The sequence below is a fragment of the Conger conger genome, chromosome 16, assembly GCF_963514075.1.
Source record: "Conger conger chromosome 16, fConCon1.1, whole genome shotgun sequence".
NCBI lineage: Eukaryota > Metazoa > Chordata > Actinopteri > Anguilliformes > Congridae > Conger > Conger conger.
Genome location: NC_083775.1, coordinates 27,885,468 through 27,900,440, shown reverse-complemented (window position 1 = coordinate 27,900,440; position 14,973 = coordinate 27,885,468). Strand labels below are relative to the sequence as shown.

The 14,973-nt window shown below is 48.0% G+C and overlaps 1 protein-coding gene across 1 annotated transcript in view; it reads right to left on the bottom strand.

Moving 5' to 3' along the window:
• Nucleotides 1–2,645: 2,645 nt before the first annotated feature.
• Nucleotides 2,646–14,973, bottom strand: part of LOC133115288 (tumor necrosis factor receptor superfamily member 16-like) — a 38,283-nt gene continuing 25,955 nt past the window's right edge. The window contains exons 4-6 of the mRNA XM_061225131.1: nt 12,556–12,781; nt 10,187–10,374; nt 2,646–2,989 (exon numbers count right to left, since the gene is read on the bottom strand). Of these exons, the coding sequence (XP_061081115.1) occupies nt 2,646–2,989; nt 10,187–10,374; nt 12,556–12,781 (758 nt within the window). The remainder of the gene's footprint in view (nt 2,990–10,186; nt 10,375–12,555; nt 12,782–14,973) is intronic.

Below are 14,973 nucleotides of genomic sequence, written 5' to 3'. Positions count from 1 at the left end.
ACTGTGCGACACGGCCTCCGAACGCACATTAATGATACTACTGACCAGTAACGGTTACACTGATAACAGGCTGAATTTGAATTTGAATTTGAATTCAATAATGTTTTGCCTGGAGGATTTTCTTTCCAACTCTCATCTCTGGGTCTGCTCGTCTTTCAACACTGGTACAGTATCCAGTGAACACATCATTTCCCTATTAGGAACCCTGAGAAAGAACACACACCCCTGGATTTCAACATAATCGTTGGGTGACCAGATTCCCTGGACTACCGTGTACATAACGCAATGAGACAGCAATGGCAATTGCAGTCAGAGAAAAACGTATTGAAATATAGTAAGACTGAAATATGGAAGGAATTGAGAGTTTATCTGAGTCGGAACTAAGGGGACTAAAACACGGGTCTCTCCCGGGAAAAACAGGACGCCCGGTCACCCTACCCTAGCCGTCGAACAATACAGTTTTTTACATATTTTCACCACAGTTTTTACGAACATGCAGCACCTGGTTTACAAAGATGGCTGCACAGTCACACTCCCTCACAGTTGGCTGGAGTAATGTCCTTAAATCCCCCTTTCGAAACAGGTTACTGATGCTCAATGAAGGAGCCAGATAACCCCGTATTTCAGATTCATAAGATTCCACCGTACTGTCAACTCATAATGCTATGAATGTAATACAGGGAATACCTGTTTGGGTTGTCCTGTGATGTCTTCTGCATGTATTGTATATTGTGTGTGTGTGTGTGTGTGTGTATCTGTTGCTGTTAATGGAGAAGAGAGACAGTAGACAAACCTGCTATGCAAAGCAAAGTGCTCCCACGTATATGTGCCTGTTTATCAGTCTGAGCCAGGGAACGTTTTCGTGTGTCCGTGAGCCAAGGAACGTGTGTCTTTGTATCTGTGAGTCAGATAAACATGTTTGTCTCTCTTTACAGGCGTGTGGCTGTGACTGCAAGTGTGCCCGTGTGTTGGTGCCTGTGCATGTGCATGTCTGTTATGTGGTCATGCCTATGTGTACGTGTGAGGGGGAACCAAAAATGCAAGCTGTGTCATGGGTTGTTTCCTCTCTTAGTCGATACATAATTCTGTCCATCGGTTTGGGGGCACATGCTACCTTGGTATAAAAAAGGTTTGGAGTTACCGTGATGCCACATTCCACGAGTTGCACGTTCACGCGCACAAGCTCAATTCAGTTGTAAACTTTGTAACCGGAACCACAAAAAAGTAAAGCACTGCTAATAAAGGGCAATGGAGCGGTTTACATTCAAATGAGGAATTTCTGAAAAAGGATTCTGTCCGTCTGTGTCGATTCCTGTCAAAATGGCCGCCGGTTAGCCCTAGCATGCCTTCTCTGGAAGCAGGTTCTCGTAGCTAGGCTAATCTTTTGCTCTCAGTCCCAGAGGAAAGCTGCCCAGGCATAGTCCACTAGTCTGCTAGTCTAACATCTCTACACAACAACACACTAGTATTTTACATAAGTATACAATTTGATTAACATAGTGCTATTTTTGGTTTGCTTGTCTGTAAAAGGGGGGGTCGCTATGAGAACGGAGGGAAAGTGAGAGGTTTCAGGCTTGTGTGGGCTACTGTAGTCCCAGGCAAGCCAAGTGGTTTCCATTTCTACGAAACGACCATGTTCAGAGGAAGAAAAGGAGGTGGAAGAGGATGGACCAGAGGTGTCAGGACGGAACCGGGCACCTCCAGAAGAGCTTCGGCCGGGGGAAGAAGAGGAAGCAGAAATCGGGTAGCCAGAGACGGCAGATCAGGCTACAACTAAGGCATCAAGTCCACATGTCACGTCAACGTCACAGTGAGTCTCAGTGGGTTCAGGGACCGGGAGGAGGAGTTAACACTGAGCTGGATCCCACGCAACGGACCCAGAGCTGCGCTTTTAGCAGGAGAGCGGGGTAGTAGGACTCAAACGGATTTAGGTTGCAGGCAGGGCAGTTTGGTGAGGACGGGGCAGGCAAGGTCCCTCTTCATAGTCCTTCAGGAGGAGCCGATCCTCCTTTCTAAGAACAGTCTTGACAAGCTGCTCGGTTCTCCAACGTCCGTGGCTTCTCACAGTGGAGGCTGTCGCAGGGTTGGGGTTGGGGGCAGGGTAATGGGTGAGGGTGTAAGTGGGGTTAGGAGAAGGGTTGGAGGAAGGGTTTGGGGTCGGGTTATGGGTGGAGATTGGGGCAGGGGTATGGGTGGAGTTGGGTTGGTGGGATTGCAGGGTTCTGGACAAGGTTTTGGATGGTGGGGGAGCAGGGTTCTGGGCAGGGTTCTGAATGGTGGGGGAGCAGGTTTCTGGGTAGGGTTCTGGGTGGTGCGGGGGCGGGGTTCTGGGCACGGTTTTGGAGTGTGGGGGGGGCGGGGTTCTGGGCGGGCTTCTGGGGGGGCCTTGGGGCAGGGTTCTGGGGGGGGTTTTGGAGTGTAGGGGGGGCAGGGTTCTGGGCGGGGTCTTGGAGTGTAGGGGGGGCAGGGTTCTGGGCGGGGTTTTGGAGTGTAGGGGGGCAGGGTTCTGGGCGGGGTTTTGGAGTGTAGGGGGGGCAGGGTTCTGGGCGGGGTTTTGGAGTGTAGGGGGGGCAGGGTTCTGGGCGGGGTTTTGGAGTGTAGGGGGGGCAGGGTTCAGGGCAGGGTTCTGGGGGGCTTCAGGGCCATCACACGGCGGAGGTGGCCGTGGGGTCAGTGTGGCTCTGTGGCTGCAGCGGGCTGAGGCTGCGGGCGATGTCGTGGCGGTTGATCTTGCGCAGTGCGGTGCAGAGTGCGTCCACGCTGGCGCAGTCCTTGCTCGCCCAATCGGACAGCAGCGCCCTCACGGGATGCTCCTCCTGCTGGAAGGAGGCGATGTGCTCCTCCTCGTATCCTAGCAACCCCGCCAGGCTGCACCAGCTCCGGCCCTCCTCCTGCTCCACCTCCCCGCTCCCCCCATTCAGCAGTCGCTCCACCTCCTCGCACTTATGGGGGGGCAGAGTCAGGCAGGGCCCCCCATCCACCCTCACCACTGCAGAGAGAGAGAGAGAGAGAGAGAGAGTGGGAGAGAGAGAGAGAGAGAGAGAGAGAGAGAGAGAGTGGGAGAGAGAAAGAGATGTATTTCACACTTGCTATTCTGTAGTGCTTCTATATACAGTGTATGTGATTCCTACACACATCACCCAGTATGGATCTAAATGTTCTCAAATTAAAGGGGGCAGTCTGCACTTAACCCGTATATGCAAATCCAATGTGCTGGAGTACACAGCCAGGAGAATGTAAATTGAATGAACGGAAAACTGTCCAAATACTTACGGACTGCACTGTATGTCACTTCAGTATCGCACTGCTGTGTTTCTATTAGGTGCATGTTGAAAGCAATATGTTTGAATATGGCATTACATTACATTCAGTTAGCATCTGCTTATCCAGAACAGTGTTCACCATAGGAGAACACAAGGGCATTGACCTGATTTACGCCAGTAATCGTGCTAGACCTGGCTAACATCACCACAGACCATGTTGTGCCAATAAATAAAAAATTTAATTTTGAAATTGGGAGACTGAGAGGGAGAGAGCGACAGAGAGAGACGGGCGGGCGGAGAACGAGTGACAGGCACAGTAAATGTGTTCTTTATTTACTGCCCACCGTTGAAGGTCACAAAACCTTGCCAGCTAGCCTAAAACAAAATCCGTCGGTGTGACGTTACATGATGCCGAATCACTTCGTTATTCTGATTCCGATCAATGACCAGATATACAGGAAATATCGAAACAGTCGCTCTTTTTGACTCTTTGAGCGACACGTTAAAGTTGCCCGTGAGACGGAACACACGCAGAAACTCTGTTAATCCCGTGGATCTCTTCGGCACCGTGTATTCCGCGCGTTCCACCTTAAATTATTTGATTGATGTCATTATTTGAGCGAGAGGAGAGACGCACGGCCCCCGGTTCCCACCAGCTTTCAATCTGTTGTCAACCGAGAGACGCCATGGAAACGCTGGAGGAATGCGGAGGCGCTCGAGGGTCCCGGTATTGTCCACCGCGCTCTGGCCATTCGCTAGCGGGGGCTTACGCCGGGACGGACCCCACAAGAGCCTGAATAGATTACAGAGAGGCTTAAGAGCTGCAGCGCTGTGACATCATGAGTCCGGCCTGATCATATGCGCGCCATTCACACACTGCAGACGGCTGTTACGAATGCCCCGCACCCTCCCCCCCGACCACACATTTCTTTCACTGTTCCTCAAAGGACAGAAAAAACATCTAATGTTGTACAGATTTGGTTTTAAAGCTCGGCTGTTCTCTAGGGCAAGCTGATTATAATGTTCTGCCTTAACGTCTTTGTTTTTAGTATTTTGAACTGTTAAGGACCTTTGAGTGTTGCCACACTACCACTGTAATATAATGAAAATATATATATTTTAAATACAGGCCATGTGATTGTGAAAATCGGTCCTCAGAATTTGAATCCTTCGCCCACCTCATTGCTAATCGAGACATGTTTTCAAAACAAGATCTGGTCAGTTTGTTATTATTTATAACTGCAGAAACGCAGTTTGTTTAATTACATTTGAGTACGTACTTGCATCATGCTGCTAATTGAGAGTAATGACTTGCTCCCACAACTAGCAAGATGCAAAACGTGGTGTTGCATGCAAAGAGGAAAAGCCCCCTTCAGCTTTCCTGAAGTACCAAAGGAATTTCTGTGTCAAAAAACAAAAGGGGACGGGGTTGCTCTAGGCTGTAGAATCGCCAATCCGAAAATCTGAGGCTAGCACAGTCTGTCCCTCATTTTATTTTTAGTGATGTTTTAATTTGTTGATGTGTTTGCTCATTTATATCTTTGTACTTCATTACCGAATCCCTTTGACTTCATCACTGTACCTGCCCTTTATGTGAACTCCTAGACCTTGCAAGTGAATGTGACCTTGGAAATGTGGTCACACCTGTCGTTTCCCTCATCTGATCTATTTAAACCTGTCTGTTTTGTCTGGTCTGAGCCAGGTTGTAATGTGCATTCTCTCCAGCATTCTCTGTCTCATCTGCCTGTGCTTCGACCTGGTTTGTGTATCTCTACCGCTGCCTTTTGGATTCTCTTTCTGTTTGTGTTAGATCCACTATGTTTGGACTTTGTTTGGATTCTCGGTTTGTGTCTTTGGATTTCGTTTTTTGTTTATCTGCCTGTTTGCCTACTTGTTATGAAACTTTTGCCTGTGACCGTGACTACGATTTGGATTTCCTTCCCTGTGTCTGGTTGCCCTGTTTGCCAGCAACCGACCTTTGCCTGTTTACCTGCCCGTATTTCAATAAAGACTTTTATTGGACATTCTGTGAGTTCGCTACTGGGTCCATTGTTCTGAAGCATGACATGACTGACTTAAGGTGTTTGTTCTCGCCGTATCTGCCCCATGAGCATGAACTGTTATTCCAAATTGTCATGACTGCAGATGCATCTTTTTGTCAGTCATAAGAATGGCTTATAGGACGACAGCAGTATTGTTTAAGGTGAGGGAACACAGACATAATTATCATCCTCACCATCACCAACATCATTTTTATCATCTTGATATTCAAACCTGCCAGTGACACACTCTATCTTAGAGTAGCTGGAAGAGTACGGTGATCATCATTTCCACTTTAACATGGAGATCGTTTGACTCTCATCATCTAAATGGCACATACTGTTCTGCGACCACCTCAGTAAACTGGTTTATTCCAACCAAAAATACATATTAGAGCGAATCTAATTAAACTGCCAACTGAAATCTAATATTGACGGCTGGAATAATCTGTGATACCTGGGTTCTTACACTGAGCGGTTATTTTATATTTTATAATGCTTACCCATTTTCCTTGTCCTGGAAATGATAGCTGATATGAAAATACTCTACTTCAAAAATACTTCAAAATGTGCACACATGTACTTGCGTAGCTTTAATGTTATTTGAATGAGAACTCTGATATTGTGGGCAAAAAGTCTGAAACAATCAAACTCAGAAAAGAAAAAATGTCTGACCGTTTCTCCCACCATGTTTTTTCAGTTGCAGTGCATACTCTATCTGTCGGGTTAAATTATTAACATGTCCAAGTGAATTAGATAATGTTTGATTGAGCCGATTGAACAAATACTCTCAACATATCTGCGTCTTTAAAGATCAATATTCCTTAACTTAATCTTTCTAACCCTTTCCAAGATCACCAAGAGAATTATTTGTGTAATATCTAAATGTAAACATAATTTCATAACTGCAGGAGGTGGAGCCCAGATTTGTTATCCTCTGTAAACCGATCTTTCTACCTGCTTAAGAAGGCCTGTGACATAATATCTGAAATGGAAATTAATGGTTGTCTCTCATCCATTTTGCTTAAACTATTTTTTAAGCTTCAGAGCATGTGTATTGGGGAGATGTGCAAGCCCGCTGAGAGATGCAGCCATGTTAACATATAAAATATAGTTGTACAAAAAATAACACTTGTTATTAAACGATTTTCAGAATTTCATTGGGTGTTAGTGAGAGATTCACTTTAATGGCACTCAGGAACCACGGTGTCCCAAGGGTGGTATTGCTTTTGTTTTATTGTACTTTTGACAGAAAAAATTATATTTGCCTGACAAGTTTATGCTTGCTCACGGTGCACAGGTTTCACACGTGCAATTTCTTTGCAGTAATCAAAAAAACAATTCCAAACAAGTTGTAAAGCACCTTTTTTTAACCTGTAGCTGATTATTGTACATTGTAGAGACGATGGCGCTCGAATGTTGTAGTTCACTTTCAGCATTTTATAGTTTGGGGTTAACCCATTCTCCATCAGCTGTTGGGGGTGTCGAGCACTGTGAGAAACGGTCTTGTGCCCCTTTGAATGTCGCCCCACTTAAAACTGGTTCCGCGGGACGTGCTCCAAACTGCTCTCCGTGCTCCGTGTCGGTGTGGGGTGTGAGTGCATGTCTCTCCTCATTGGTCGGTCTGCGGTCGTTCCGAAGGCCGGGACTGGGTAGGGAGGTTGCGTTCGAACCCGCAGAGCCTTGGAGCGCACAGAAAGGGCATTTCTTTTAATGCAACCGCCCCCGGTCGGTGGACCGCCCGACCGCTTGAGCACTTAACTCTGGCCTCACCGCAGAGTTCGGGGGCGCATCGACGGCTCCTTCCTGTGCGGTCGCGGGGATCAGTGTCAGCGGCTCTCAGCGGCACAGACCTCGGGCACGCCCTGCCCCCCCGGGCTGCTCTGACTGACGGTTAACCTAAATTACGCTTAAACTCGATGGGATGAGGGAGCAGACGGGCGAGAGATTCCCTCTCTCAATTCTTTAAAATTTAAATACCTCTCTGGATGTAGGGGCGGTGGGCGGATGGGGGGCGGGGAAGGGGCAGGGCGCGGCAGGATGTCAGAACGGGAGGGAAAATTGCTGATTCTACTCTGGGGCCTGTGGGAAAGCGGGCGGAGGCTCGTTCTGAAATCCTTTTCAGCCCGGCAGCGGGAGAACCGGGGATTTGCGGTCTCTTGTTTGGTGTTTTACATTTTTATTGAGCGGTTTTCAGCCTCACACCAGGAGCTAAGATGGCCGTCCCTCCTCTCTCTTTGTCGACGAAAGCCCTAGTTAATGAAACCCACAGGTTTATGGAGATATTAAAACACAGGCAGACTGTACCCTGTGTGTGCTTTGCTGTACTTACAGGTTTCCGTGGCAGCAGATGCCTCTCAGGGTAATTATCACCTATTAAAACCTGGAGCCCCACTAAATTACACAGCCAGCAGTGGGAGGTGGCTTGGCCTGCATTGCTTCAGAACACACCTGCTAATGAGCCAATCGCACGAAGGCCTGCAGGGGGAAACTGCCGAAAATGGCCCGAGGGAACCTCCGCGCCAAGCGCACCGTTAAACGTTGGCGGGCGGCGAGCAAACATTGTAGCCGAGCCCCGTAACCATGCGAACCAGTTTCACATGAAAACTGTGGCTTATACCTCATCTGCCCATTAGTCTACACTCAGTGACCATTAATTAGGTATTTATTACACTTATTTTTTTAGGACTTCTGCTGCTGTAGCCCATCCGCCCCTGACGTGCTGCATGTTCAGAGATACTCTTCTGCATACCACTGCTGTAACACATTGGCATTTGAGTTACTGTCACCTTCCTGTCAACTTGAACCAGTCTGGATTGTCTCCTCTGACCTCTCACATTAACTAGGCATTTTTGGTAACAGTTACTGGATTTTTCTTTTTTTTTCACATCATTCTCTGTAAACTTTAGAGACTGCTCTATGTGAGGAGATCGACAGATTCTGAAATACTCAAACCACCCCATCTGGCACCAACAGTCATTCCACAGTCAGTCACATATTCGTCACATTTCTTCCCCATTCAGATGCTTGGTCTGAATTACAACTCAGCCTCTTAACCATGTCCGCATGCTTTTTTCCATTGAATTGCTGCCACGTTATTGGCCGTTTTGTATATTGGCTTCAACAAGCTGGTGTCCAGGTGTACCTAACAAAGCGGTCACAGAGCACATATTCTTTATCCTACATTGATAGCGAGCCGTCGCAGCATTGACACCGCTGCCAGCTGAGAATGCGATGGCCACGGAGAGTCTCTGTGTGTGGAACAAACATCCTGTGGCGAGTGATTCCCTTCAGACACCCGAGAGAACATCTGCAGCCCTGTGCTTTCAGAGATCAGGGAAGTGGGGGGTGGATATTAATACTCAGCAGCTTGGAAGCAGATGTCAGTTTGTTTGGTCTCTCATCCGGAGCCATTTTGATGCCTTGCCCACGATACCACCCGAATGTCATCTCTCTCGTGCCGTGGCTGCTGGACCTCGAAATGCTGGTCTGAGAGACCCTTGCATTTCACTCGCATAAGATATCGTGCCTTCTCTTCAACTAGCTCTATTTTCCTGGCCCGTTATTCCTATTACTGCACAATGTGTTTGTCATATTGTAGATTTTTTTCAGGCAGAATGTGGTCTTGTTTTAGTCAGAATCACCCCCCACGGCCCTTAGAGCATAACCCTGCTGAAAATTCTAGCTCAAAGCAAGCTGGTCCAGCTGGTTTAAGCTGTGTTTCTCACACTTTTAGCTGGTCAACCAGCTGTTTGCCAGCTGACCAGCCTACGTGTATATAGTCAGCTACTCCACCAGTTGGCCACCAGCTTACTCTACCAGCTTAACCAGCTACAGACCAGCTATGACCAGCTAGAAGTATCATAAACACAGCATAAACCACAGCAGCTTGGAATCCCAGCTGGCCTTACCTGGAATTTTCAGCAGGGACGTCTTTAGAAATGTACAAGTGAACAGCAATGTACATCTTTCACATGGGTCCATGAAAAGTCCTTGAATAGCTGGGGGATGTGCTCCTCACAGTTTTGTGAACGTGTTTTTTTTGTTTTTTTTTCAGGGTGTCTGAGGAATACACAATTGTGTGTTTGGCGTTCCACTCAGAATGGTTGTATAGCGGAGCACTTCACTTGCCTGTTCTCCGAGCAGTCCACTGTCCTACCATGAAAAAGGCTGTCCTTGTTCAATGCATTTCCCAGAGTCCTCTGCTTCTTGTTCATTGTGAGACTTGTTTGGCAGCTAGTCTTTTGCCTTTAACTCTCGAGTACCCTACAGCGAGTACGTAGTGCACTCCTGAGAGTGTGGTCACGTGGTTGGTTCACAGAGCGGGTGTGTAATTTCTTACTAGCGTGGTGGTTCACAGAGAGGGATCATGTGATTGGTTGCTCATTCAGTGACCCCGAGTGATATGGTGCTGGTTCAGAGAATGTGTGCTTGATTGGTTAAAGTTTCAGACAGCAGGTGTGCAGTTGGTGGCTGGTTCAAACAGCGGGTACGTGATTGGCTGTCGTTAGAGAACAAAGGTGTGATTGATTATTCCTTCAGACAGCAGGGCATTTCATTGTTTGCTGTTCAAAACTGAGCGGGTGATCAGTCACCATTTAGAGACGGGCACGTGATTGGCTCTAGGTTCAGATAGCGGGTATATAAGTGGCTGCCGGTTCAAATTGCGACCATGCGCTTTGCTGCTGGTTCAAAAAGACGGGAGTGCGATTGGCTGCGGGTTCAGTGAGCAGCTGTGTGATTGGCTGCCAGTTCAGCGAGCGGCCATGTGATTTGCTGCCGGTTCACAGAGCGGGCGTGTGATTGGCTGCCGGTTCGGCGAGCGGGCGTGTGATTGGCTGCCGCTTCAGCGAGCGGGCGTGTGATTGGTTACTGGGCGCTCACCTGTCTGCGCTGGGGCCTGAGCCTGTGTCTGCTGACTCTGCTGCTGCTGCTGCTGCTGCTGCTCCTGCAGGCTCTGGCTGTCGACAGAGATGCCGCTGTCGCTATGCAGCTTCTCTCCCTCTGGCGACGGCGTCTGGTTCACCGTGCGGTTGTTGGCCGCTTGCTTGTTCTGCTTGCAGCTGTTCCACCTGCGCCACGCAAACCAGCAGAAAAAGGAATCTGTAACTAGGTAAAGTCCCCTGGTACCAGAAATAGGAATTTAGCAACACAGGTCTAGGCAATGCTTCTCATTCGCAGTGGAGACGTTTACTTTATGAAATTGCATAGCTCTTACTATGGTCTACTGCAGGGGTCCCCCTGTTTGCTCAGGTTCCCTTTTTCAAATATGACATTTTTTCTAAAGATCTGAAACCTTTCTGTGTGGGGAAAAATACAAAATAATAGAGGAAATCAGGAAGGGGGCAAATACTTTTTCACGGCACTGTAGTTCATCTGCAATAGTGCTTACGGATGTTGTGTAGAGCTCAACTTTCACAGCTTAATGCTGTTAGCCAGGTAACTCAAGTGGATGTACTTATGTTCTCCTACATAGCAAGCCACTTTGGATAAGAGTGTCTACTAAATGAATGTAATGGAATGGAAACTGTGGATTTGACTAGGAGCCAGGCTGCAAGCTTGAAAGTACCGTTACTCCTCTGCACACTGCCCTGCTCACTGTTGGAGCCATAATGGCATCTGACTCGCTTGCAGTGCACAGCCTCCTTACTGATATACCCCCACTGACCTGCTCACTGTAGGAGCCATAATGGCCTCCTCACTGACGCACCCACGGTGCCCTACTCACTGTAGGAGCCATAATGGCCTCCAATTTCCATGTGGCGCATCGCCTCCTTACAGACAAAGCCCCACTGACCTGCTCACTATAAGAACCGTAATGGCCTCCTTACTGACACAGGTCTACTGCTACCTGGCTGTTCACACAGTGGGTGTGCTAAAAGTGTGCTAAAAAGACAAGGTGCTAGATCTCCTGCGAGGCACTCTTCTGTGATGTAGGAACAGAGCTGGCAATGAGATCATTACTAGGCTGTGTGCTTTGACATTCCTGCAGCTTGTTCAACACAAAAGATAACATAGAATGGCATTTCAAATGGCCTTTTCTTTTAGATCAATGAAAGATGTCTCATGGCTAATGCATTCTCTAATGCTGTTCCAGCAGCCACCCTGCCTGTGGGGTGAAAGTGGGTCAATGTCAGACCTTCCAACAACCAGCCTAAATATTTCATAGCCTCCGTACCAATCAGCACCCAGAACCGATGCTACTCTCGCCAGAGGCTACATCGCTATCTTGGCGAGGCTGGGTTTGTTTTTGTATTTTTTTGTATATTTTTTGGTAACTGGATGAGTCTGAGTTGAGCAGACAGAGGGCTGGGTTCAGTTTCGACCACAGAGCTGGCATTCAGGACTAAAGAAAGGCTGAAAACGTGCAGGAGCAGCTGAGATGCAGGGTTTATGCAGCGGTCCGATAATTGATGCTTTCTGTGGAGTTTTACAATCACGCTCCATGTTTGTGCAAATTCACTGACCTCACGCTACCTTAGTGTTCTGGCTCATCGTGACACAATTTATAATGATAAGAGGAGAGTGAGTCTCTATCAGTCCTGTTTTATCACTGGTTCCCTAATTTTCGCATTGCTGGATTATCATTATCATTCTGCTTGTCTTACATGTCAGTGATAGATAGTTTCCACTGACTGAGCACTTTATTAGGTAGACCTGTACACCAGCTTGTTAATGCAAATATTTAATCAGCCAAACATGCGGCAGTAACTAAATGCATGAAAGCATGCAGGCATGTCCAAGAGGTTCAGCTGTTGTTCAGACCAAATGTCAAATGTGATCTAAGTGACTAGATGATTGTTGGTGCCACACAGGGTCATTTGTATATCTCAGAAACTGCTGATCTTCTGGGATTTTCACGTGCAACATACTCTAGAGTTTGCAGAGAATAGTGCGAAAAACAAAAAACATCCAGTGAGCAGCAGTTCTGCGTGCAAAAACGCCTTGTTAAAGAGAGGGGTCAGTGGAGAAGGGCCAGACTGGTCTAAGCTGATAAGGTGACAAAGCAAATAACCACACGTTACAGCAGTGGTATGCAGAAGAGCACACAACTCTGAACACACAACATATCAAGTTAAGGGGATAGGTTACTGCAGCAGAATACCAATAAGTCTAATAAATACCTAATAAAGTGCTCACTGAGTGTATATCTCTGTGTATGGCAGCCCCACCTATCATGCCTCACCTGTGGATCACCTGATCCAGTGTATCTGTGCTTCCCATTATCCCCAGTGTCCCACAGAGAGCCTCACCTCTTGAAGATGATGTAGGCCAGCAGTCCCACCACCACGGCCGCCAGGATGGAGCAGTAGATGGGGATGAGGTTCTCGTTGAAGGGGTGCACCTTGGTGGGGCTGACCGTCGTGCGGCTTTCCGTGGGGGAGGGGCTGTGGGGGAACTCGGTCCTAGAGCCTTCCGTGTAGGGGAAGGGAGAGGAGCCAAAGGCGGGAGAAGGAGAGGCTGATGAAAGGAATGGATCTGTAAACATAACCAGCAGAGGGAAGGGCATATTGGTTAGATTTTGCTATCCGTCACTGGACAATACAGCGCTAATGCTGCCACATTACACAGATAGTCATGAAATATCTCCCGCGAGGTCTGTACCTACGTGTTTCAGAGTTGGTTTTCCGCGAGAGCGTGAACTTTCGTTGCAGGTACTGCCTGAATGGGATTGAACTAGAATGCTCATTCTTCTTATCGCGAAATGTGATCACCATTCCTGGTCCTGGCAGGCCACAGGGTCTGCAGGTTTATGCTGATACTCGGGACTTAACAGATCTGTTAAAGTGGTTGATTGCACAGTTACCTCACTTGGTTTCCCGGGTCTGAACTGGTTGCTCATATTAAGGCAAAAACAGAAACCGGCAGACCCCGCGTCCCACCGGGACCGGGAACGAAACGCACCGCTGCAAGCGCACAGCCGTCGGCGATAGGCCGATGACATCACCCGCACGCGTTCCACTGCGGCTGTCTGCTTTACCGAGAGGAGGGGCACCCCCCCCCCCCCCCCCACGACAGAGACTAGAAACCCTTTGAGCAAATGGCAGAGCCGCTCTCACTTGATTTAATCGCGCTTTAACTGCCTTATTTTCCCCGAATCTAAATGATACAGCGCAGAAACACTCTGGAGCTCAGTGCAGCCCACCAATCCCCAGGGACAGGAAATCCATCACTTAAGAGCTATTTTTACAACAGGAAAACTTGCGTGTTTATTTAGGGAAACGGCTTTATTTCATTTCAGTGGATTGCTTACATGCGTCTTTGTTATATTATTGGAAATGTGACATACACCAACATCCTAATATAATTAACTCATAATTGTCATGTGCCCTGCACATGCATTTGCATGAACCATGACAAAGCGCCTTGTGTACCATTTTGTGTATTGACCATAGCCCACACTACATTCTCCTAGGCATGTAGGAGTTTTATTTTACTGGAATAATTTATGTTCTGAGGGCAGCATTAGATGTGATTGGTTCTATCAAGTGCACAATCAAGAAAGCGGGGAGGTAGAATCATTTACAACAGGAAGTTCGCGCCTGATCCCCCAATTATGTTTGGTCAATCACCCATTTTTCCCTTTTGTTAGACCAAATACCTCACTGAAATTTAACCGGCGTAAAATCAGCAATATAATCTTCAGTGAAGAATTCCCAGTCGTGCTCAAACTGCACTGCCAATCGCAACCTTGGCTGCCGATTCGGGCGAGCACCGGCAAGCGTGCGCTCTCTTCCAAATCGTTTGATGTCAACAGCCGCTTATCTTATCTTCTTATCACACCGCAGTTCACACGACTCACACTGACGGGAGTCTCTGGACGTGGAGTGCTGCTCGGCAGACAAACTTACAGGGGCTCGACTGGCTATGGGGTGGGTTGCTGGTACGCAATGAAACGCTGTCTTCCTGACCAACATACCCCTCCCCCCCCCCCCCCCCCCACCCCCCACCGATGACATTGGTGCCAGATGTGCATCACCCTGCAGGGATGTTGGTCACGGTTGACACTGGCACGGTCTGGTTTCGATACCAGACGGTCCGTGCTGGCACTAGAACAAAGCCTGACCGGGATGAGCCAGCCAGCGGGCCCATACAGCTCATCTTTAGCGATGATATCAGAAACGCTTCTCAGAGAAAGAGTCTGAGCTGGCTCACGTCAACACCTTCAAAGTAATCGGTTCAAAATGCAAATAAAGAGGCAGGCTTGGTGCACCCATTGTGATTTAGTGAAACCGCATCACGTGTGAAAGGAATGAGATGGGTTAGGTAGGCAGAGAAACACCTTAGCTTAGCATTAGCTTTAGCGTACATTTGGCCTTTCTTAGCAAGTCTGCCACTATTTATTTATTTAATTTTTTTTTACCCGTGGATGGTTTTAATGTGAAATGGAGTCAGTGCCAATTCCCCCTAAACATCCTAATTCTTTAAGACTTTGAAATGGCACTCGTGTAAACCTCAACAGTGCTGGGACCTATTACGCCTTATTAATTCCATGGGCGTTTCTGTGGCGATGACAGGGAAGCTCTCCTTTGCTGTGCGGAGAGCTCTGGAGTTTGAGGGATGCCAGATTGGCATATGCTGGGACATCACGAAGGAAACGGACCCAAATTTCGCAGGAGGTGAAGTGATTCCTCTCGAGGAGGCCTCTTCGCTTTCATTAAGCAGGGCTG